The sequence below is a fragment of the Hyperolius riggenbachi genome, chromosome 7, assembly GCF_040937935.1.
Source record: "Hyperolius riggenbachi isolate aHypRig1 chromosome 7, aHypRig1.pri, whole genome shotgun sequence".
Lineage (NCBI taxonomy): Eukaryota > Metazoa > Chordata > Amphibia > Anura > Hyperoliidae > Hyperolius > Hyperolius riggenbachi.
In genome coordinates, this window is record NC_090652.1 from 52,131,446 (window position 1) to 52,155,220 (window position 23,775).

Consider the following 23,775-nt stretch of genomic DNA (forward strand, 5'->3'; position numbering starts at 1 on the left):
TTTTCGCGATTGAAATTGCGGCTGCGGCAATTTCAATCGCAAAAATAAAGAAAACTAAAAGGAGTAGGGCGGCGGTTTATATATCATTGGAAAGAGGAGAAAGAGAGCTTTAAAATGATATCCATCTTTCCATAGTTTCTGCACTGCTCGGAGTCCCTTTAAATGGGTCAAAGGTAAAAGCAACTAAAAAAGAACAACTTACGAAGGCTATAATTAATTTGATTTAACTTCATTTGTTGTCATCTAATCCCAAAAATAACTTTTCAGCAACACCCTCTAATTAAAAATAGCTGATAACAATACAGTTAAACTTAAATTACGTTGAGTATTTGTTTGCTTGTTGGAGGCAGAAAATATCTTCTGTAAGAAAAATGTTAACTCAACCAATAATTTTTTCTCTGCAATGGATATAATACAAGATTATATCTTTATGACCATCTCTCTAACACATACAGGGATATATTGTTTTCAGTGATGTGTATTACGAGTAGCTATGAGTACGTAGCTGCTCATAATCATAGTGTAAAATAGACAATGCTGCCCGCGGCAAAGGGGGGTAACATGTTCCACATCATTCCTATGCTTCCTATTTCAAACCGGATGAAGGAAGCATAGGGGGGACATATAATTCAACATGGAACAAAAGTGCAGCAAATTGGCCAAGGTGATGGGGCAGTGCTGTCTAATTTAAATTTGGATTACTCGTAGCTACTCGTAATGCACATCACTAATCCTTTTTACCGTGTGTTATGATTTAATTTACATAACTTAACTTATTTATGGGAACTTTTTTTATTTGCTGGAGGGAGGGAGTCAGAAAGGTGTTACAAATATAATTATGATTTTCTTTCATAAAATATAAATGCACAAAGTAAATAAATGCTGTTCTGCTTCATATGGCAGTTATGTCTGACAGTTGTAAGACATGTCAGAGTGAGAAGGAAAGAGAAACCAAGCTGAAGAATATTACAACCCTACCCAACTATCCAGAGCTATCAGATGATGAAGACCACCGTGAGAACATCTATGTGACTCTTGATGATTACACGGGCTCTGGGACTCATAATACTCAGAATTCCTGTGATTCTGAAACTGGTAAGTGGAGCTTCAAAGAACAGAATAAACAAAATGTAATTGTAATATTTAATGTTACTATTTTTTTTTTAAAGTGGGATGAAACTCAATCTGCATCTATGATCTAAAGCAGAGTTCCCCAACCCTATCCTCAAGACCCACCAACAGTACATGTTTTGCAGGAAACCACACACAATTACAGGTGGGGTAATTAGTGTCTCCGCAGAGCTGATTAACCATTTGCGGACCGCAGTGATAGAGATCTACGCCCTGTTTTGATGGGCTCCTGGCTGGCAGGGCGTAGATCTCTATCACCGGCGCCGCCGCTCCCCGCCGCGATCGCGCGCACCGAACCGGCTGCACTTAGCTGTCTTATGACAGCTAAGGCTTCCGGGTATCGGCAGGAGCCGTCACTGATTGGCTCCCTGCCGTGTGATCGCTGTGAGCCAATCACAGCGATCACCCTCCGAAAGGCAACATAGTTGCCGTTCCGCCTCCCTCTCCGCCTCCCTCTCCCTGTCACTGTGGATCTTATGTGACAGGGAGAGACGCACAGCCTGCAGCCGTGACAGGCTGTGCGATTTTAGTGTAAATAAAAAATTTTATATATCCAGATCTCCCCCCAACCACCTATATATAGATATATATATATATATAGATCTATATCTATATATAGATCTATATATATATAGATCTATATATATATAGATCTATATATATATATATAGATCTATATATATATAGATCTATATATATATAGATCTATATAAAGATCTATATATATATAGATCTATATATATATATAGATCTATATATATAGATAGATCTATATATAGATCTATATATATATAGATTTATATATATATAGATCTATATATATATATATATATATATATATATATATATATATATATATATATATATATAGATCTATATATATATAGATCTACATATATATATAGATCTATATATATATATATATATATATATATATATATATATATATATATATATATATATATATATATATATATAGATCTATATATATATATATATAGATCAATATATATATAGATCTATATATATATATATATATATATATATATATATATATATATATATATATATATATATATATATATATATATATATATATATATATAGATCTATATATATTTTACTGGATTGTGATTTTAACCACTTGCTGACCACCCCTACCTAGGGGCGGCGGCAAAGTGGAGCCCGCAACGACCGCAATACGGCGATCGGCGGCGGCTCGTTGCGGACTAGCTGGCCGGGGATCGCACGCTGGATGTGCCCGCCCGCGACGTCAACCCTCCAGCCAATTAGCAGCGGCGGCGGGTTGTTAACCCCCGATCTGCCGCATGTAAAGCGGATAATACGCTTTGTAATGTATACAAAGCGTATTATACAGGCTGCCTCCTGCCCTGGTGGTCCCAGTGATTGAGGGACCACCAGGGCAGGTTGCAGCCCTCCTAGTAAGTACCCAAGCACACTGATCCTGCCCCCTGATCGCCCACTGCACCCATCAGACCCCCCCTGCCCACCCCTCAGACACCTGTTTGCACCCAATCACCCCCCTAATCACCCATTAATCACTCCCTGTCACTATCTCAACGCTATTTTTTAGATTAGGTCCTAAACTGCCCCCTGGAGGCTCCTGAACACCCCCCCCCACACCCTCAGATCCTCCCTAGACCCTCCCCCCTGTGTACTGTATACATCTATTCTTCCCTATAATCACCCACTGATCACCTGTCAATCACCCATCAATCACCCCCTGTCACCACCTGTCACTGCCACCCATCAGATCAGACCCTAACCTGCCTTTTGTGGGCACCTGATCACCCACCCACACCCTCAGATTGTGTGCAGACCCACCCTCAGATCACCTCCGAAAGTGCATTGTTTACATCTGTTCTCCCCCCTAATCATCCACTGATCACCCATCAATCACCCCGTCACCAACTGTCACTGCTACCCATCAGATCAGACACTAATCTGCCCCTTGCGGGCACCCAATCACCCGCCCACACCCTCAATTAGCCCCCCAGACCCCCTCTGATCAACTCGCCAGTGCAATGCTTGCATATATTCTCCTCTGTAATCACCTACTGATCACCTATCAACCACCCCGTCACCCCCTGTCACTGCTACCCATCAGATCAGGCCCTAATATGCCCCCTGCGGGCTTCTGATCACCCGGCCAAACCCTCACCCGCCCCACCGCAGTGACAGAATTTTTTTTTCTGATTACTGCTGGTACGACTTAATTGCCATGTCCAGGTCACGATTTGAGAACATTCCTGCACTTCAGTGCCAATACAACCTGTCATCTAAGAAGCCACCCTGCTTATGACCGGTTCCACAAAATTCGGCCCCTCATAGACCACCTGTCATCAAAATTTGCAGATGCTTATACCCCTGAACAGTCATTTTGAGGCATTAGGTTTCCAGACTACTCCTCGTGGTTTTGGGCCCGTAAAATGCCAGGGCAGTATAGGAACCCCACAAGTGACCCCATTTTAGAAAGAAGGCACCCCAAGGTATTTCGTTAGGTGTATGACGAGTTCATAGAAGATTTTATTTTTTGTCAAAAGTTAGCGGAAATTGATTTGTATTGTTTTTTTTTCACAAAGTGTCATTTTCCACTAACTTGTGACAAAAAATAAAATCTTCTATGAACTCACCATACACCTAACGGAATACCTTGGGGTGTCTTCTTTCTAAAATGGGGTCACTTGTGGGGTTCCTGTACTGCCCTGGCATTTTAGGGGCCCTAAACCGTGAGGAGTAGTCTAGAAACCAAATGCCTCAAAATGACCTGTGAATAGGACGTTGGGCCCCTTAGCGCACCTAGGCTGCAAAAAAGTGTCACACATGTGATATCACCGTACTCAGGAGAAGTAGTATAATGTGTTTTGGGGTGTATTTTTACACATACCCATGCTGGGTGGGAGAAATATCTCTGTAAAGGGACAATTGTGTGTAAAAAAATCAAAACATTTTAATTTACAGAGATATTTCTCCCACCCAGCATGGGTATGTGTAAAAATACACCCCAAAACACATTATACTACTTCTCCTGAGTACGGCGATACCACATGTGTGACACTTTTTTGCAACCTAGGTGCGCTAAGAGGCCCAACGTCCTATGAGTACCTTTAGAATTTCACAGGTCATTTTGAGGCATTTGGTTTCTAGACTACTCCTCGCGGTTTAGGGCCCCTAAAATGCCAGGGCATTATAGGAACCCCACAAGTGACCCCATTTTAGAAAGAAGACACCCCAAGGTATTCAATTAGGTATATGGGGAATTCATAGAAGATTTTATTTTTTGTCACAAGTTAGTGGAAAATGACACTTTGTGAAAAAAACAATAAAAATCATTTTCCGCTAACTTGTGAAAAAAAAATGAAATCTTCTATGAACTCACCATACTACTAACGGAATACCTTGGGGTGTCTTCTTTCTAAAATGTGGTCACTTGTAGGGTTCCTATACTGTCCTGGCATTTTAGGGGCCCTAAACCGTGAGGAGTAGTCTAGAAAATAAATGCCTCTAAATGACCTGCGAAATCCTAAAGGTACTCATAGGACTTTGGGCCCCTTAGCGCAGTTAGGGTGCAAAAAAGTGTCACACATGTGGTATCGCCGTACTCAGGAGAAGTAGTATAATGTGTTTTGGGGTGTATTTTTACACATACCCATGCTGGGTGAGAGAAATATCTCTGTAAATGGACAATTGTGTGTAAAAAAATCAAAAGAAATCTCATTTACAGATATATTTCTCCCACCCATCATGGGTATGTGTAAAAATACACCCTAAAACACATTATACTATTTCTCCTGAGTAAGGCGATACCACATGTGTGACATTTCTTTTGCAGCCTAGGTGCGCTAAGGGGCCCAAAGTCCTATGAGCACCTTTAGGCTTTACAGGGGTGCTTACAATTTAGCACCCCCCAAAATGCCAGGACAGTAAACACACCCCACAAATGACCCCATTTTGGAAACTAGACACTTCAAGGTATTCAGAGAGGGGCATGGTGAGTCCGTGGCAGATTTCATTTTTTTTTGTCACCAGTTAGCAGAAATGGAAACTTTTTTTTATTTTTATTTTTTGTCACAAAGTGTCATTTTCCGCTAACTTGTGACAAAAGATAAAATCTTCTATGAACTCACCATGCCTCTTAGTGAATACTTTGGGGTGTCTTCTTTCCAAAATGGGGTCATTTGGGGGGTATTTATACTATCCTGGAATTCTAGCACCTCATGAAACCTGACAGGTGCTCAGAAATGAGAGAGATGCTTCAAAATGGGAAAATTCAATTTTTGCACCATAGTTTGTAAACGCTATAACTTTTACCCAAACCAATAAATATACACTGAATGGGTTTTTTTTTAATCAAAAACATGTTTGTCCACATTTTTCGCGCTGCATGTATACAGAAATTTTACTTTATTTGAAAAATGTCAGCACAGAAAGTTAAAAAAATCATTTTTTTGCCAAAATTCATGTCTTTTTTGATGAATATAATAAAAAGTAAAAAACGCAGCAGCAATCAAATAGCACCAAAAGAAATCTGTATTAGTGACAAGAAAAGGAGGTAAAATTCATTTAGATGGTAGCTTGTATGACTGAGCAATAAACCAATAAAGCTGCAGTGGTCTGAATGGAAAAAAGGCTCTGGTCCTTAAAGAAAACCTGAAGTGAAGATTAAAAGTCAAAATAAGCATACACAAGTCATACTTGCCTCCCATGTAGTCTACTCCTCAGTGTCTTTCTCCTGTCCCGCATCCTGTTTGTTCACTGTGATCAAGCAAATTTTCTGGCCTCCATTTTGAAAATGGCTATTACCCATAACAGCTTTCTGGTTAGCACACAGTTAAACTGTAACATCGCCCACTTGAGCCATAGGGAAACATGGACATTACCTGGTACATCTGTTTTCCTCTCAGCTATAACTGACAGCAACTGATATTTTACTGACAGCAACTGATATATTTCAGATCTGACAAAATATTGTCAGAACTGGAAGGGATTATTGTCAGAAGAAAATGGTGAGCTTCTGAGAGGAACTGATGGCAAGGTAACTCTGTAATTTTCATTTGAAGTTACCTCATGTGTTTATTTTAAATATTTTTACTCAGTACAGGTTCTCTTTAAGGGGTGAAAAGACTGCGGTCCTTAAGTGGTTAACTACCTCTGTGGATTTCTACAAAGCATGCACTGTTGGTGGGCCTTGAGGACAGGGTTGGGGAACACTGAAGAATTTAGCACAGCACAAAAAAATTTATAGGAAAAAAATAAATGGTTTGGAAGAGTTATCAGTCACTCCTTTACTTCTCTTATACGCTAATTGATAAGAGTGTCATTGCCTTACTAAAATTATAAGATTCTATTCAGCTAATACTAAAATGTGTAAACAATGAAACAGTGCTGCACGAAACGTTCAGTTCGCATGCAAATCAGCCATATTGCGTGCAAAGTATGCTTATCACGTTACTTTGCACGCAAAGCGGCTGATTTTGCGCACACAAACTCTTGCGCACATATTAGTGCGTGAAGAGCCAGTTAGCATGTGCTAAGTGGCTTTTCACTGGCGTGCTAACGCTTAGCACGCTTTTGTGACTCAAGCCCAATGTGTGCTGTATCCAAAAGGTAAGCAGAGAACTTTCTCTACTTTGTCTGCTCAGCAATTAGTTAATTACATGAGAATCTGACAATTAAATACAAAACAATCTGAAAATGTGTACTGAAACAGGTAACCTTATCAGTTCAAATTAAGTAATTTTATACCATTTTAAATACCATTTTAAATATACCAGTTTAAATGTATGTTTATATTGTTATAATTATATGTTATTTATGTAGGAAAAACAAACACAGTTTTGTAAATGTAATACCTCTTCATGGCTAACTGATGAAGTTAAATTATGCAAACTTTTTGGGATCTTCTTCAGGCATATTTCCAGATGTTAGCTGAAGTAAAACACTGATGCAGTTAAATAGTAAGTAGATAACAGTTTGTGCTGGTTATTGTTTAGCAGTTAGATGTCAGGTGACCAGCAGGCTGGAGCCAGTGAGTCCATGCAAGTATACATGAAATCCAGCAGGTTTCTGAAAATCATAATCATGTCATAAATCCCAGGTGTCATGAATCCCATTCCACAATTCAAATCTTCTGTTAATGTCTAACACTTTCATAATTTTGAAGTGTACCCTTAAAGGACAAGTGTAGCGAGAGATATGTGGAGGCTGCCATATTTATTTCCTTTTAAACAATACTAATTGCATGGCAGCCATGCTGATCTATTTGACTGCAGTGGTGTATGAATTACACCAGAAACAAGCATGCAGCTAATCTTGTCAGATCTGACAATAATGTCAGAAACACCTGATCTGCTGCATGCCTGTTCTTGGTCTATGACAAAAAATTTTAGAGGCAGTCAATCAGCAGGACAGCCAGGCAACTAGTATTGCTTAAAAGAAAATTAATATGGCAGCCTCCACATACCCCTTTCTACAGTTGTCCTTTAAGAATAAGTACTTTTACAACTTCCATGTTGTGTCCTGGTTCACAGAAGTGTTGGTACTTGGTATACAGTATAGAATACATGGTACAGAAACTTTTTTGCTACTATGTTATTTATGAAGGGTCAGCTTTTTCATTTCATCTACAGAATTACTTTTCAACACCCAACAAGTGATAATATACTTAAAAGTAGGTAATAGCAGTAATATTAAACTTAATGTAAAGGAACCTGAACTATGAGGCATATGAAGGTTGTCATTGCCATATATATTTTCTTTTAAACAATACCAGTGTTTGAAAAGGTGACGCAATGACTGAGTGCAAACACTTCTCCTGTGAGGAAACTCAAGAAAAATATTTACATAATTGTGGCCTGATTGTCAGAAATAAATATAACACATCAGCAAATCCTTAAATGTATCTCTACTGGGCACATGGCCAGTTCTAGCAACAAGAGAGCCTTGGGCAAAAATTGTATGGGGCCCCTCTGATCAGCACCTCCCGCCCCACCCCTGAATGCAGCATAAGCCCCCCCCCCCCCCCCCCCCTTAGCTGCATTAGGTGGCTTCATTTTTTCTTTCTCCTCCTTCCTCCAAATTTGTTTTTGTCTTTCCCCCTGGGCCCCAGTGCCAGCTGATGGGCCCGTCACCAGGTCCCCCGCCAATAGATAGTGCTCCCCCCAGGGTCCCTGCAGAATATTCACACTCACTTGTCTAGCCGGAGTGCTCCTCCTCCAGGCTGTGTCTTTCATCTTTCTTCTTGTGGGCACCACTTCTCCGTGACCTGGCGGCGCACTACCTGAGTATGCACATGCCACAGCGTCATAGAGAAGAAGTGCCCATGAGAATAAATACAAAGCACACAACCTGAAGTAGACAGGTAAGTAGAAAGTGCGCTCTGCTTCTGCTAATACTCTGCAGGGGCCTCAGTGGAGCACTATCTATTGGTAGGTGGCCCCTCAGCCAGCACTGAGGCCTGGGCAATTGTCCAGTTCGCCCCTATGGAACCACTGGCCCTTACTGGGAAAACATGGATATATCTGTGCTCCATGGCTGTTAATGATTTATTTAAATAAAATAGAATTACAATTAGTTCATTTTCCCACATCGTAAGATATAAAATGTATAAAAATGAACAAAAAAATGGTTTTCTTTTTCACACAGTGGTTATGAAAGACACTTATAGGACATGGCACAGTGAGGAGAAAGGAGAAGCCCTGCCCAGGTGTGAGAGCCCAATGACATGGAGGTCGGACAAGTTACCCTTCAGCAGTGACTGCCCAGAGCCATCAGACAATGAAGATCCCCCTGAGAACATATATGAGAGGCCTGATGACTGGATTGGCTCCGGGACTCATGATATGCAGGATTTCTATCATTTGAAAACGGGTAAGTGTAGATTTACAAAATCTACATACATAAAATTGGACATGTGTGTGTGTGTGTCTGTGTCTGTGTGTGTTCATGTCAATGGAGAAAAATGTAAAAGGCTGCCATTCTCTCAGTAATAAAGCCAGATTTCACAAACTTGGCACAGTCGGTCACTTGGTGCCCAAGGTTACACATTCGGGAAAGTGGGCAGAGCACGAAACAGGCAATTACATTTCAGATGTTCAGTTTAAATGGGAAAATGTAAACTGCAGCCATTCTTACACTGTGAATTGCAGAGTTCTCAAACTTAACACAGTTGGTCACTGGTTGACTGGAATTAATATTCAGGAAAGTGGGTAGAGCATTAAACAGCCAATCAAAACTCATCTATTGATTTTCAAGGGGAATATTTAAATTGCTTTCATTTTCACACTGTTAATGACAGAGGTCTCAAACCTGCTACAGTTGGTCAATGGGTGACGGGGGTTCAAATTCACAAAAGGAGGGAGAGCCACAAACTGAAAATCCGATTTGTTTCATTTCAATGGGGACATTTAAATTATTGATGCAAAGGACCCCAAGGCTCACAAACTCGGCCATTGAGTGACTGTGTGTCAAGGTTAGAAAAAGTGGGCGGTGCCAACAATAATAATTACCTGGGCAACACCAGGTCATCAGCTTGTAATAAATACAAATATATTAGTAATATGTCATGTGTTCCTACTTTTGTAAGTGCATGTTAATATGAATGTTATATTTTGTTTGTAAACCTTCAAGAATATTACAATGCACTGTGTGAGTGTGTAATTTGGGTGCAGTGCGGCACCTGGGAATTTAGGTGCTGCCATAGAGCGCAATAAGAATTGTGGCTACAATGGCGCTAGCAAGTAGCAATAGCTGAATCCTAATTTTACATTAGGAAGGGACAGTACCCCCTTCCTGCCCTCTACCCCCTCATGCGGTGTATGCTACGCTGCGGGTCGGCTAGTTGCTGGTATTCTACTAGCAGTGTAAACCCCTTTCCTCCCACAACAATGTAATAAGCTAAAAGGTTGTTATTTTTTATAGCTATACATATGCACAGAGGGAGATACTGGTTGCTTGGCAATTTGAAACAGTCGTTATTTCCCACAATGCAATGTAACAAGGCATGCTGACAGCAAACTGCCAGGACCTAGGTGCTGACATCACACTGTGGGAGGGGTTTCACCACAATACCAGCCACACATACCCCCCTGATGATCTATTTGAGAAAAGGTAAAGATTTCTGGTGATAAAGGTGGTATCAGCTACTGATTCCCTTTTATTTTATATTTTTTTTAATGTTTATTTTTTTTAATGGTATATTTACCATATATTTGGTGTCAAAATGATTCTATGCATTTTACTCCTTTACTACCAACAGTGGCTCATAACACAAAATTCATACTGGTTTTGTCTTCTCAAATAGAGATGGACCAAATGGTTTGCTGGCGGACAGTTCCCGACGGATATCAGCTGTTTGCGTCCGCGGCGGAACGCGTTCGATCCGCCGCCAATACCTTGTTATTAGGCTAAACTTTGACCCCCTACATTACAGTCAGCAGAGACATGGCAGCCAATCAGGCTGCACTCCCCTCCGGATCCCCGCCCCCCTATAAAAACACAGCAGCACCGGCCATGTTCTCTGGCTGCTGCTGTAGTGAGTGAATGGGAGAGATTGTTGCGGAGACAGAGACAGTTAGCTAGGTGGTTCTTTATTACTGAAAGCACCCCAAAACAAAAGCCCTTTTGAGGGCTCATATTGTTCTATTGTGGTTTGTGTGTGTGTGTGTGTGTGTGTGTGTGTGTGTGTGTGTGTGTGTGTGTGTGTGTGTGTGTGTGTGTGTGTGTGTGTGTGTGTGTGTGTGTGTGAGACACAGCATACAGGCCAGGTCACAGTCATTGCTGGGCCTTGCACATCTACTATCCTCTACCAGGGCCGGGCCGAGGCATAGGCTGGAGAGGCTCCAGCCTCAGGGCGCAGTGTAGGTGGGGGCGCACAATTCATTCAGCTGTCATTCCTAATTGTGTTTGAAGCAGAAAGAAATAAAAAAAGGGGATACATGGCAGTGACTGCAAGCCAGATAACTAGATATTAAGGTGTTGGGGAGGTTGTGGGCCCTGTGGCACCTCTTAGTCTAACAGCAATCAGTGAGTGACAGCTGGGGTGGGAGGGATGGAGGGGCGCACTTTGGTGTCTCAGCCTTGGGTGCTGGAGGACCTTGTCCCGCCTCTGTCCTCTACTATCTATTAAAAGCCAGCACACTGTCTATCATAAGCTGTGCTTAGCTTGCAACTGTATTTGTGATTGAACGTACTATAGGATATCTGTCTGTGTGGGTGACACACTACATACAGGCCAGGCCAGTGAGGCCACAGTCATTGCTGGACCTTGCAGTTCTACTATCATCTTCTATCTATTACTAGCCAGCACACTGTCTATCATACATTTTTTCTCTGCAATGGATATAATACAAGATTATATCTCTATGACCATCTCTCCAACACATACATAAATATATATTGTTTTTAGTGATGTGTATTATGAGTAGCTATGAGTATGTAGCTGCTCATAATCAAAATTTAAATTAGACAATGCTGCCCTCGGCAAAGGGGAGTTAACATGTTCCACATTACTCCTATGCTTCCTATTTCAAACCGGATGAAGGAGGCATGGGGGTGACATAGAGTTCAACATGGAACAAAATTGGAGCAAACGGCTAAGGTGACGTGGGAGCCTGGGAGGTGCTGTTTAATTTAAATTTTGATTACTTGTAGTTACTCGTAATGCACAACACTAATCTTATTCACTATGTGTTATGGTTTAATTTACACAACTTACAGTGGCTTGCAAAAGTATTCAGCTCCCTTGAAGTTTTCCACATTTTGTCACATTACTGCCACAAACATGAATCAATTTTATTGGAATTCCACGTGAAAGACCAATACAAAGTGGTGTACATGTGAGAAGTGGAACAAAAATCTTACATTATTCCAAACATTTTTTTACTAATTAATAACTGCAAAGTGGGGTGTGCATAATTATTCAGCCCCCTGAGTCAATACTTTGTAGAACCACCTTTTGCTGCAATTACAGCTGCCAGTCTTTTTGGGTATGTCTCTACCAGCTTTGCACATCTAGAAACTGAAATCCTTGCCCATTCTTCTTTGCAAAACAGCTCCAGCTCAGTCAGATGAGATGGACAGCGTTTGTGAACAGCAGTTTTCAGATCTTGCCACAGATTCTCGATTGGATTTAGATCTGGACTTTGACTGGGCTATTCTAACACATGGATATGTTTTGTTTTAAACCATTCCATTGTTGCCCTGGCTTTATGTTTAGGGTCGTTGTCCTTCTGGAAGGTGAACCTCTGCCCCAGTCTCAAGTCTTTTGCAGACTCCAAGAGGTTTTCTTCCAAGATCGCCCTGTATTTGGCTCCATCCATCTTCCCATCAACTCTGCCCAGCTTCCCTGTCTCTGCTGAAGAGAAGCACCCCCAGAGCATGAGGCTGCCACCACCATACTTGACAGAGTGGATGGTGTGTTCAGAGTGATGTGCAGTGTTAGTTTTCTGCCACACAAAGCGTTTTACATTTTGGCCAAAAAGTTCCATTTTGGTCTCATCGACCAGAGCACCTTCTTCCACATGTTTGCTGTATCCCCCACATGGCTTTTGGCAAACTTCTAACGTGAATTCTTATGGTTTTCTGTTAACAATGGCGTTCTTCTTGCCACTCTTCCATAAGAGCCAACTTTGTGCAGTGCACGACTAATAGCTGGATAGTGTAATGGTTAAGGGCTCTGCCTCTGACACAGGAGACCTGGGTTCGAATCTCGGCTCTGCTTGTTCAGTAAGCCTGCACATATTCAGTAGGAGGTCTTGGGCAAGTCTCCCTAACACTGCTACTACCTATAGAGCAGCTCTGGCGCTTTGAGTCCGCCAGGAGAAAAGCGCGATATAAATGTTCTGTGTTTGTTTGTTTGTAATAGTTGTCCTATGGACAGATTCCCCCACCTGAGCTGTAGATCTCTGCAGCTCGTCCAGAGTCACCATGGGCCTCTTGACTGCATTTCTGATTAGCGCTCTCCTTGTTCGGCCTGTGAGTTTAGGTGGACGGCCTTGTCTTGGTAGGTTTACAGTTGTGCCGTACTCCTTCCATTTCTGAATGATCGCTTGAACAGTGCTCCGTGGGATGTTCAAGGCTTTGGAAATCTTTTTGTAGCCTAAGCCTGCTTTAAATTTCTCAATAACTTTATCCCTGACCTGTCTGGTGTGTTCTTTGGACTTCATGGTGTTGTTGCTCCCAATATTCTCTTAGACAACCTCTGAGGCCGTCACAGAGCAGCTGTATTTGTACTGACATTAGATTACACACAGGTGCACTCTATTTAGTCATTAGCACTCATCAGGCAATGTCTATGTGCAACTGACTGCACTCAGACCAAAGGGGGCTGAATAATTACGCACACCCCACTTTGCAGTTATTCATTTGTAAAAAATGTTTGGAATCATGTATGATTTTCGTTCCACTTCTCACATGTTCACCACTTTGTATTGGTCTTTCACGTGGAATTCCAATACAATTGATTCATGTTTGTGGCAGTAATGTGACAAAATGTGGAAAACTTCAAGGGGGCTGAATACTTTTGCAACCCACTGTAACTTATTTATGGATTTTTTTTTTATTTGCTGGAGGGAGGGAGTCAGAAAGGTGTTACAAGTATAATTATGATTTTCTTTCATAAAATATAAACGCACAAAGTAAATAAATGCTGTTCTGCTTCGTATGGCAGTTATGTCTGACAGTTGTAAGACATTTCCGAGTGAGGAGGAAGGAGAAACCAAGCTGAAGAATATTACAACCCTACCCAACAGTCCAGAGCTATCAGATGATGAAGACCACCCTGACAACACCTATGTGACTCTTGATGATTACACGGGCTCTGGGACTCATAATACTCAGCATTCCTGTGATTCTGAAACTGGTAAGTGGAGCTTCAAACAACAGAATAAACAAAACGTAATTGTAATATTTATTATTATTTATTTTTTTAAAAAGTGGGATGAAACTCAAACTTCATCTCTGATCTAAAGCATTTAGCACAGCACAAAATTAACAGGAAAAAAAAATGGTTTAGAAGCTATTGGAAGAGGTGTCAATCATTCCTCTACTTCCCTTATAAGCTAATTGATAAGAGTGTCATTGCCTTACTAAAATTATAATATTCTATTCAGCTAATACTAAAGTGTGTAAATAATGGAACACAATGGGGTCGATTCACTAACCAGTCATAACTGAGTTATCACGTGTTCAGGCTTTGCACGTGTAAACTAGGGTGCTAAGTAGTTTGCACTGCAAAGCTGTTGCTGTTCGCGTGCTATTTTAGCGCACGTAAGGCGTTACGTAGTGCACGCGAACGGCGCTACTCCATTACGTTTCGTTCACATGCAAAATCAGCCGCTTTGCGTGCTAAGTATCCTTAGCACGTGAAGTCATTGCTTATCGCGCTACTTAGCACACGAAGCATTGCATGCAAAAGTTTGCGCAAAACATTATGCGCGCAAACTCTTACGTGCATATTAGTGCGTGAAGAGCCAGTTAGCACGTGCTAAGTGGCTTTTCACTGGTGTGCTAACGCTTAGCACGCTTTTGTGACTCAAGCCCAATGTGTGCTGTATCCAAAAGGTAAGCAGAGAACTTTCTCTACGTAGTGTGCTCAGCAATTAGTTAATTACATAAGAATCTGACAATTAAATACAAAACAATCTGATAGTGTGTCCTGAAACAGGTAATGTTATCAATTAATTTTAGTAAAGCATAAACATGCTTTTCAGTGACATATCAATCTTTTTATGTTACCTGTGCATTTTTTTTTTTTGTGCTGTTTTAAAATTAAGTAATTCGTACTCAATTTGTAGTTTTATACCAGTTTAAATGTATGTTTATATTGTTATAATTGTATGTTATTTATGTAAGTAGAAAAAAACGTTTTGTAAATGTAATACCTTTTAGGCTGCTTCCACACAGGGACGTTACAGGCGCACGTTAGTGCAGCCTGTAATGCTCCCCAACGCACAGCAATACAAAGTCAATGGGGCTGTTCACACTGCCCACGTTGCGTTACTTAGTAACGCTGCGCCATATGACAACGTACTGCATGCAGTACTTTATAAGCGGCAGAGCCGCATTAGACTGCTTGCACATGCTCAATAATGTTGGGGAGGAGCGGAGAGAGGCCAGGCACATGGCTAATTAATATTCACTGCACTCAGTGACGTGCAGTGTTTACTTCCTGGAGCGGCCGCTCTGTGCGGCGATTAGCCGGGCGGGACCACGTGATGCCGCATGCGTCCAAGAGTATGCATCACGGCATCACGGACGCCAGAGGGAGCTGCACAACGCGGCTCACTCTGATGTCCACATCAGAGAGCACCAGGCGTTGCGTTAGGAGCATGTTATGTGCCCTATAACGTCCCCTTAACGCAACGTCCTGGTGTGTAACTAGCCTTAATGGCTAACTGATAAAGCTAAAGTATGCAAACGTTTTGGGATCTAGTCCCTTTCTTCAGGCATATTTCCAGATGTTAGCTGAAGTAAAACACTGAGGCAGGTAAATAAGATGACAGTTTGTGCTAGTTACTGTTTAGCAATTAGATGTCAGGTGATAAACAGGCTGGAGCCAGTGAATTCATGCAAGTATACATGAAATCCAGTAGGTTTCTGAAGATCCTAATCATGTTGAATAAGGTGTCATAAATCCCATTCCACAATTTAAACCTTCTGTTAATGTCTAACATTTTCATAGTTTTGAAGTTTACTCTTAAAGGACAAGTGTAGCAAGAGATATGTGGAGGCTGCCATATGTATTTCCTTATAAACAATAGTAGTTGCATGGCAGCCAAGCTGATCTATTTGGCTGCAGTGGTGTATGAATTACACCAGAAACAAGCATGCAGCTAATCTTGTCAGATCTGACAATAATGTCAGAAACACCTGATCTGCTGCATGCCTGTTCTTGGGCTATGACTACATTTTTTAGAGGCAGTCGATCAGCAGCACAACCAGGCAACTTAAAAGAAAATCAATATGGCAGCCTCCACATACCCCTTTCTACAGTTGTCCTTTAAGAATAAGTACTTTCAAACCTTGCATGCTGTGTCCTGGTTCACAGAAGTGTTGGTACACAGTATAGAATACACGGTACAGAAACTATTTTTGCTACTATGTTATCTATGAAGGGTCAGCTTTTTAATTTCATCTACAGAATTACTTTTCAGCGCCCAACAAGTGATAAAATACTTAAAAGTAGGTAATAACAGTAATATCACACTTAATGTAAAGGGAAACTGAACTAAGAGGCATATGGGGGTTGTCATTGCCATATATATTTTCTTTTAAACAATACCAGTGTTTGAAAAGGTGGCACAATGACCAGGTGCAAACACTTCTCCTGTGAGGAAACGCAAGAAAAATATTTACATAATTGTGGCCTGATTGTCAGAAATAAATATAACACATCAGTAAATCCTTAAATGTATCTCTACTGGGCACATGGCCAGTTCTAGCAACAAGAGAGCCTTGGACAAACCTTCTATGGGGCCCCTCTGAACAGCACCCCCCCCCCCCCCCCTTAGCTGCATTAGGTGACTTTATGTTTTCTCTCTCCTCTTTCCTCCAAATTTGTTGTTGTCTAGAGATGTCGCGAATGGTTCGTGGCGAACTTCGGTGGTTCGTGTTCGCCTACCAAAGGCGAACTTTCTCGGAAGTTCGATTTGCCCCATAATGCTCTATGGAGCAGAACTTTGACCCTCTACATCACAGTCAGCAGGCACATTATTGCCAATCAGACTGCACTCACGCCTGGAGCCCCACCCCCCCTTATAAAAGGCAAGATCCTTCAGTCTTTTTACTCACTCGTCTGCCTACACTAATTAGTTAAGGTACAGCTGCTACACACACTCTGCTAGGGAGAGTTTAATTAGGCGCTTGTATGTTATTCCCTCCAACCTCCTACCCTTCCACCTATTCCCTCCTACCGGAGGGAGGAGGGTCTCATCTGCCAGAGAATTATAGTATTTCAAAAGCCAGTTTACATACCATGGCTGGGAATTGAACCCAGGTCTCACTGTGTGGTGGGCAAGTACCTTAACCGCTGTACCACAACAGTACTAACTGAAGCTAGCCTAGCATTTACCATTTATGCTCAATCCAATAGAAACATTAGGTTGCTTAAAGGGAACCTTAACTGAGAGTGATATGGATGTTTCCTGTTAAACAATACCAGTTGCCTGGCAGTCCAGCTGATCTCTGTGACTGCAATAGTGGCTGAAACACACCCTGAAACAAGCATGCAGCTAATCCAGTCTGACTTCAGTCAGAGCACCTGATATGCATGCTTGATCAGGGGCTGTGGCTAAACAAATTAGAGACACAGGATCAGCAGGCGATTCAGGCAACTGGTATTATTTTAAAAGGAAAAATCCATATCCTTCTCAGTTTAGGTTCCCTTTAAGGATTTGTAGCATAAAAGCCAACTCACATTGGCTGGGATTTGAACCCAGGACTCACTGTGCGGTGGGCAAGTACCTTAACCGCTGTACCACAACACTAATAACTGAAGCTAGCCTAGCATTTACCATTTATGCTCAATCCAAGAGAAAAATTAGACAAGACAAATAACATTTATATCACACTTTTCTCCTGGCAGACTCAAAGCACCAGAGCTGCAGCCACTAGGGCACGCTCTATAGGCAGTAGCAGGAAGTCTTGCCTAAGGTCTCCTACTGAATAGGTGCTGGCTTACTGAACAGACAGAGCCGAGATTCGAACCCTAGTCTCCTGTGTCAGAGGCAGAGCCCTTAACCAGGGCCGGCCCACTCATGAGGCGGGGTGAAACGTTTGCCTCAGGCAGCAAACTTCTAGGGGCGGCACCCGCCCATCCGTGGGTGCGGGGGGGGGGGGGCGTCCGCCGAGCCGGAGGGGTAGGGCGCAGGACGGGGGTATTGGGCCTAGCAGTGGGGAGGGGGGTCCACTGACATCACTTCCTGCATCGCCGTCCACTTACAATACAGTGGGCGGCGATGCAGGAAGTGACGTCAGTGGAGCGCACGCTGGAACGTGGAAAAGGTGAGTCCTCCCCGCCCGTGCCTCTTACTATTGGGCATCGGCTGCTTCCTATGTACAGCTGGAGGGGAGCGCAGATCGGGGGACCTAGGCAAGGGAGGGCTAGGCCCAATACCCCCGTCCTGCCCGCTACCCCTCCGGCTTGGCGGCCCCCCACTGGGGGGGGGGGGGGGGCTTTTTCTTCTAAATTTGCCTCAGGCGGCAAAAAGTCTAGGGCCGGCCCTGCCCTTAACCATTACACCATCCAGGCACTGCTTAAGGATTTGTAGCCAGGCATGGCCTTGCCTTTTGTGTTCAACAGTTGTCCAAAGAGAACCCCAGATAGCCAGGTAGATTCATCTCTCTCTCTCTCTCTCTCTCTTGTATTTTTGAGCATAAATGGTACATGGCTACAAATCCTTAAGCAATGTCTGGATGGTGTAATGGTTAAGGCCTCTGCCTCTGACACAGGAGACCAGGGTTCGAATCTCGGCTCTGTTTGTTCAGTAAGCTAGCACCTATTCAGTAGGAGACCTTAGGCAAGTCTTCCTAATGGTGGCCATACATGGCACAATTTTTTTCATACAATCTTACCATTTCTATGTAGTATAAGGGTAAATTAAGTGAATATACTGAAAGGATAATTTAGGCAGTTCCCTTATATTACATAGATATGGTAAGATTGCATGAAAAAAATGGTACCATGTATGGCCCCTATAACACTGCTACTGCCTATAGAGCGTGCCCTAGTGGCTGCAGTTCTGGTGCTTTGAGTCCGCCAGGAGAAAAGCGCAATATTAATGTTATTTGTCTTGTCTAATTTTTCTCTTGACAACTGTTGAACACAAAAGTAAAAGGCCATGCCTGGCTTCAAAACCTTAGGCAATGTCTGGATGGTGTAATGGTTAAGGGCTCTGCCTCTGACACAGGAGACCAGGGTTCGAATCTCGGCTCTGTCTGTTCAGTAAGCCAGCACCTATTCAGTAGGAGACCTTAGGCAAGTCTTCCTAACACTGCTACTACCTATTGAGCATGCCCTAGTGGCTGCAGCTCTGGTGCTTTAAGTCTGCCAGGAGAAAAGCGTGATATAAATGTTATTTGTCTTGTCTAATTTTTCTCTTGGATTGAGCATAAATGGTAAATGCTAGGCTAGCTTCAGTTAGTACTGTTGTGGTACAGCGGTTAAGGTACTTTCCCACCACACAGTGAGACCTGGGTTCAATTCCCAGCCATGGTATGTAAACTGGCTTTTGAAATACTATAATTCTCTGGCAGATGAGACCCTCCTCCCTCCGGAAGGAGGGAGGGAGGGAGGAAGGAATAAGCAGAAGGGAGGAGAGTGGCCTGTAATTGAAAACTGACCTTAAAATAGGGGTTTATGTGAAATCTAGATTTTTGCCTGGGACTTTTGATGTGTATTTCACTTAATCATGTCTGCCTCCAGGTATTAGAGCCCTTGAAACATGTTTTCTATCATTTTTCCAGTCGGTAGAATCTTTTCTATTTTTCAAAGTTCGCCTCCCCATTGAAGTCTATTGCGGTTCGCCAACCTTTTTGCGAACCGAACCTTTCGCGGAGGTTCGCGGACCGAAAATCGGAGGTTCGCGACATCTCTATTGTTGTCCTCCTGGGACACAGTGCCAACTGATGGACCCGCCACCAGGTCACCCGCCAATAGATAGTGCTCCCCCCAGTGTCCCTGCAGAATATTCACACTCACTTGTCTAGCCGGCGTGCTCCTCCTCCAGGCTGTGTCCTTCATCTTTCTTCTTGTGAGCGCCACTTCTCCGTGACCTGGTGGCACACTACCTGAGTATGCACATGCCACGGGGTCATAGAGAAGAAGTGCCCATGAGAATAAATACAAAGCACACAACATGAAGTAGCGGCACACCGGCTGGACAGGTGAGTGGAGAGTGCGCTCTGCTTTTGCTACTACTCTGCAGAGGCCTCGGAGGAGCACTATCAATTGGTAGGCAGCCCCTCAGCCAGCACTGAGGCCTGGGCAGTTGTCCAGTTCGCCCCTATGAAAGCACTGGCCCTGACTGGGAAAACGTGGATATATCTGTGCTCCATGGCTGTTAATGTGTGTTCATGTCAATGGAAAAAAATGTAAAAGCCATTCTCTCAGTAATAAAGCCAGATTTCCCAAACTTGGCATAGTCGGTCACTTGGTGCCGAAGGTTACACATTCAGGGAAAGTGGGCAGAGCATAAAACAGGCAATTACATTTCAGATGTTCAGTTTAAATGGGAAAATGTAAACTGCAGCCATTCTTACACTGTGAATCGCAGAATTCTCAAAAGTGACACAGTTAGTCGCTGGTTGACTGGAATTCATATTCAGGAAAGTGGGTGGAGAATTAAACAGCCAATCAAAACTCATCTATTGATTTTCAAGGGGAGTATTTAAATAGCCTCAAACCTGCTACAGTCGGTCAATGGATGATAGGGGTTTAAATTCTCAATAGGGGGATGGGCTACAAACTGCAAATCAGATTTGTTTCATTTTAATGGGAAAATTTAAATTATTGATGCAAAGGACCCCAAAGCTCACAAACTCGGCCATTGAGTGACTGTGTGTCAAGGTTAGAAAAAAGTGGGCGGGGCCAACAGCCAAATAATTACTTGAGCAACACCAGGTCATCAGCTAGTAATAAATACAAATATATTAGTAATATGTCATGTGTTTCTACTTTTGTAAGTGCATGTTAATATGAATATTATATTTTGTTTGTAAAGCTCTCAGAATATTACAATGCACTGTGTGAGTGTGTAATTTGGGCACAGTGCGGCACCCGGGGATTTAGGTGCTGCCATAGACCGCAATAAGAATTGTGGCTACAATGGTGCTAGCAATAGCTGAATCCTAATTTTACATTAGGAAGGGACAGGTAGTGTTGGGCCTAATTCACACTGTGATGCGAATACAGCAGATGCCGAAGCAGAGCAGTAAGCGCATTTTCACTGTGTCCTTCACTTACCTTCCATTTTGCATCCACTTCATATGGGTTGCCACCCGTTGGTTACTATCAGCCGCCATCAGCCCCTCATCCCAAAGTTGATTGGAGCCTGGAAAAAGCATAGGGCTGCTTGTTGGATTGTAAAATGTCAACAGGGATCCTACCTAGCAACAGGGGAGACTCTAATTGGTCCACTGTGAGCCAATGGGAATTTTCTCTGTTAAAACAGGATTCCGATTGTTTTTTTTTTTTTTTTTTTCAATCCATTGGGCTGCTCGCATGCATATGATGGGCTCTGATCTGCTTTGGACTGAATGGAGGTTGTCAGCAGTGGTGAAACCAAATCTACCGGCCAGGTGAGTTTGCATTTTACCCTGGAGGGAACAGACACCACCCATACCTATAGGCTTCCATAGAGTCCAGTTTGTGGCATGATCACAATACGGTTGCAGGAAAATGCAGAAGGTGAGGTTTCTGCATTTGCTGCCCAGTCCATGTGCAGTGTGTTCCCATTTTCCGATTGACAGTGTATCGCATCCTATTAATAACATAGATTTAGTTTTTTTTGTTTGTTTTTTTTGCGTTTTGGAAAATGCAGCATTTTTTAATTGCAGTGTGAATGGGCCCTTAGGCACAGGGTTTACAGTAGGGACTATATTTAGGAGGAGTATCTAGTTGTAGGATCAGAGTTGGAGGAAGTAAGAGCCTTAGTAGAATATCAGCAGTATTGCTGATATTCTACTAGCAGTGCAATGCAATAAGCTAAAAGGTTGTTTTTTTATAGATATACATATGCACAGAGGGAGATACTGGTTGCATGGCGATATGAAACAGCTGTTATTTCCCACAATGTAATGTAACAAGGCTCACAACAGTGGCTCACAACACAAAATGCATACTGGTTTTATTTTCTCAAAGCTCAAACATGTATGAGCTTTCCCATACTTCATTAAATTGTCTTCCTTCAGCCTGAACTTTTCTCTTCTTGGACATTTTAGGATTGATTGTTGATATTTCTACTCTGTATTCATTTAAATTCCAGCTGTGAAATGCTGAAGTGGAAACACTGCCCTCTAGTGGTAGGATGTCACTTTGCAGGTCACAGAATTGAAGTGCCTTGTGGGAGATGTAGTTTATGGGCAACGTTTGCATTAATTTAGCAATAAATGGTATAATCCTAAATCAAAATTTCCTGCTTAAATTAGCATAGACTTTACATTAGGCAATCATGCAAAATTGAAGCTCTTGTAGGCAATATAAAATGGGGAAGTGGGCCATATTGTTTGACACCTGAGGCTTATATTGAGGCTTGCTCTGTTTAAATAAATAAATAGGGTGTTATTACAGTTTTCTCCTCATAAGAAACACATGTACAAAAAGGAAAAACAAAAATATAAATGTTTTTATGTTTTTATACAGACAATGAGAAGACATTGCAAGGAGAAACCAAAGCCAGGTGTGAGAGTCCAATGTGGAGCTACAATAAGATACCCTCCAGCGAGTGTCCAGAAATATGGGACAGTCATGATATGATGGCCAGCAAGGAAAAGAACTTTAGTGACGAGAATCTTAGAACCTTAGACAACTATGGGAGTTCATGGGAAGATGACATTCTGTACAATGATGAGGGTCCTAATTCAGAGTCACTTCCTGATACAGAGAACACCTGGGAGAATACAGAGGCACAATCCATCAATGAGAATATTGAGAACATTTATGTCGATACTGACACACAAAACATCTGTGAGAACCTAGAGACACAATCCATGAATAGGAATGTTGAGAACCTACAACCTTCAGAAACCTACAGTAAAGTATACCGCTATGAGAGCCAGGACATGACACTCGGCATTGAGATCCCTATCAAAAACAGTGACCACCATCCAGGAAAGATCTCTAAGGATTTCAGTATACCTTCTATTAGTGAGAGTCCTCCTGAGACTCAGCCATGCAGTAAAACTACCAATATTGGGAAAGTGCATGAAGAATACAAGACAAAGTGCAACCCAGATAATCTAAACACAGAAGTCCATGGAATGGCTTCAAAAATCACAGATGAACGTGAAAAGCCTGCCTCAAATGTCAACAAGAAGATGCCAAAGATCCAGAACAATCATAGGGAGATTTCTTACCTTATAAATATGGAATTGCAGGCTGCAATTGAAAATCCCGCTATGAATGAAAAACTCAAGAAATTCTTTATTCACAAGGATAATCACAATGATAAAAAAAAGTCTGATCCCACCACCCACTAATAAAATGTACCACCCACTAATGATAGTCCTGTTGTACAATTAAGAATGAAAGCCCCAAAAACCCAGAAAAAGGCACTAGACCTAACAAAAGCAAAAATCAGATGAACAATAAGAAATCTGTTGTATTCAAATAAAAGTGACCAAAACAAAAAAGCACATGAAGAATGACTAAGAGTATTCTGAAACGAAAAAAAAAGTGTTTTAATATGGTGGCCTTTTCAATTCCTTCATATTTATTTTATTTGTTTTTTACACATGTTGATCATTCAACCTCTGCTATTCCACATGTCACCACCTCACTTGATGTGTATAAAGTTTAGATTGTTTTACATGTGGTATGGGCACTTTCCACTGTTTTACTTGTTTATGCAGTTACTACAATATGTTGAGGCATCTTCAGCTTCCTGCTATGCCAAAATGTTGATGTAC

The 23,775-nt window shown here is 42.0% G+C and overlaps 1 protein-coding gene across 1 annotated transcript; it reads left to right on the forward strand.

Annotated features, from left to right (window-relative positions):
* Positions 1-905: 905 nt before the first annotated feature.
* On the forward strand, positions 906-23,482 carry LOC137526015 (translocated actin-recruiting phosphoprotein-like). Its single transcript, XM_068247226.1, has 4 exons — positions 906-1,095; positions 8,797-9,021; positions 13,820-14,011; positions 22,511-23,482. Exons 1-4 carry the CDS (start codon positions 906-908, stop codon positions 23,344-23,346), a joined length of 1,443 nt encoding a protein of 480 aa, XP_068103327.1. The 3' UTR covers positions 23,347-23,482.
* Positions 23,483-23,775: the final 293 nt, after the last annotated feature.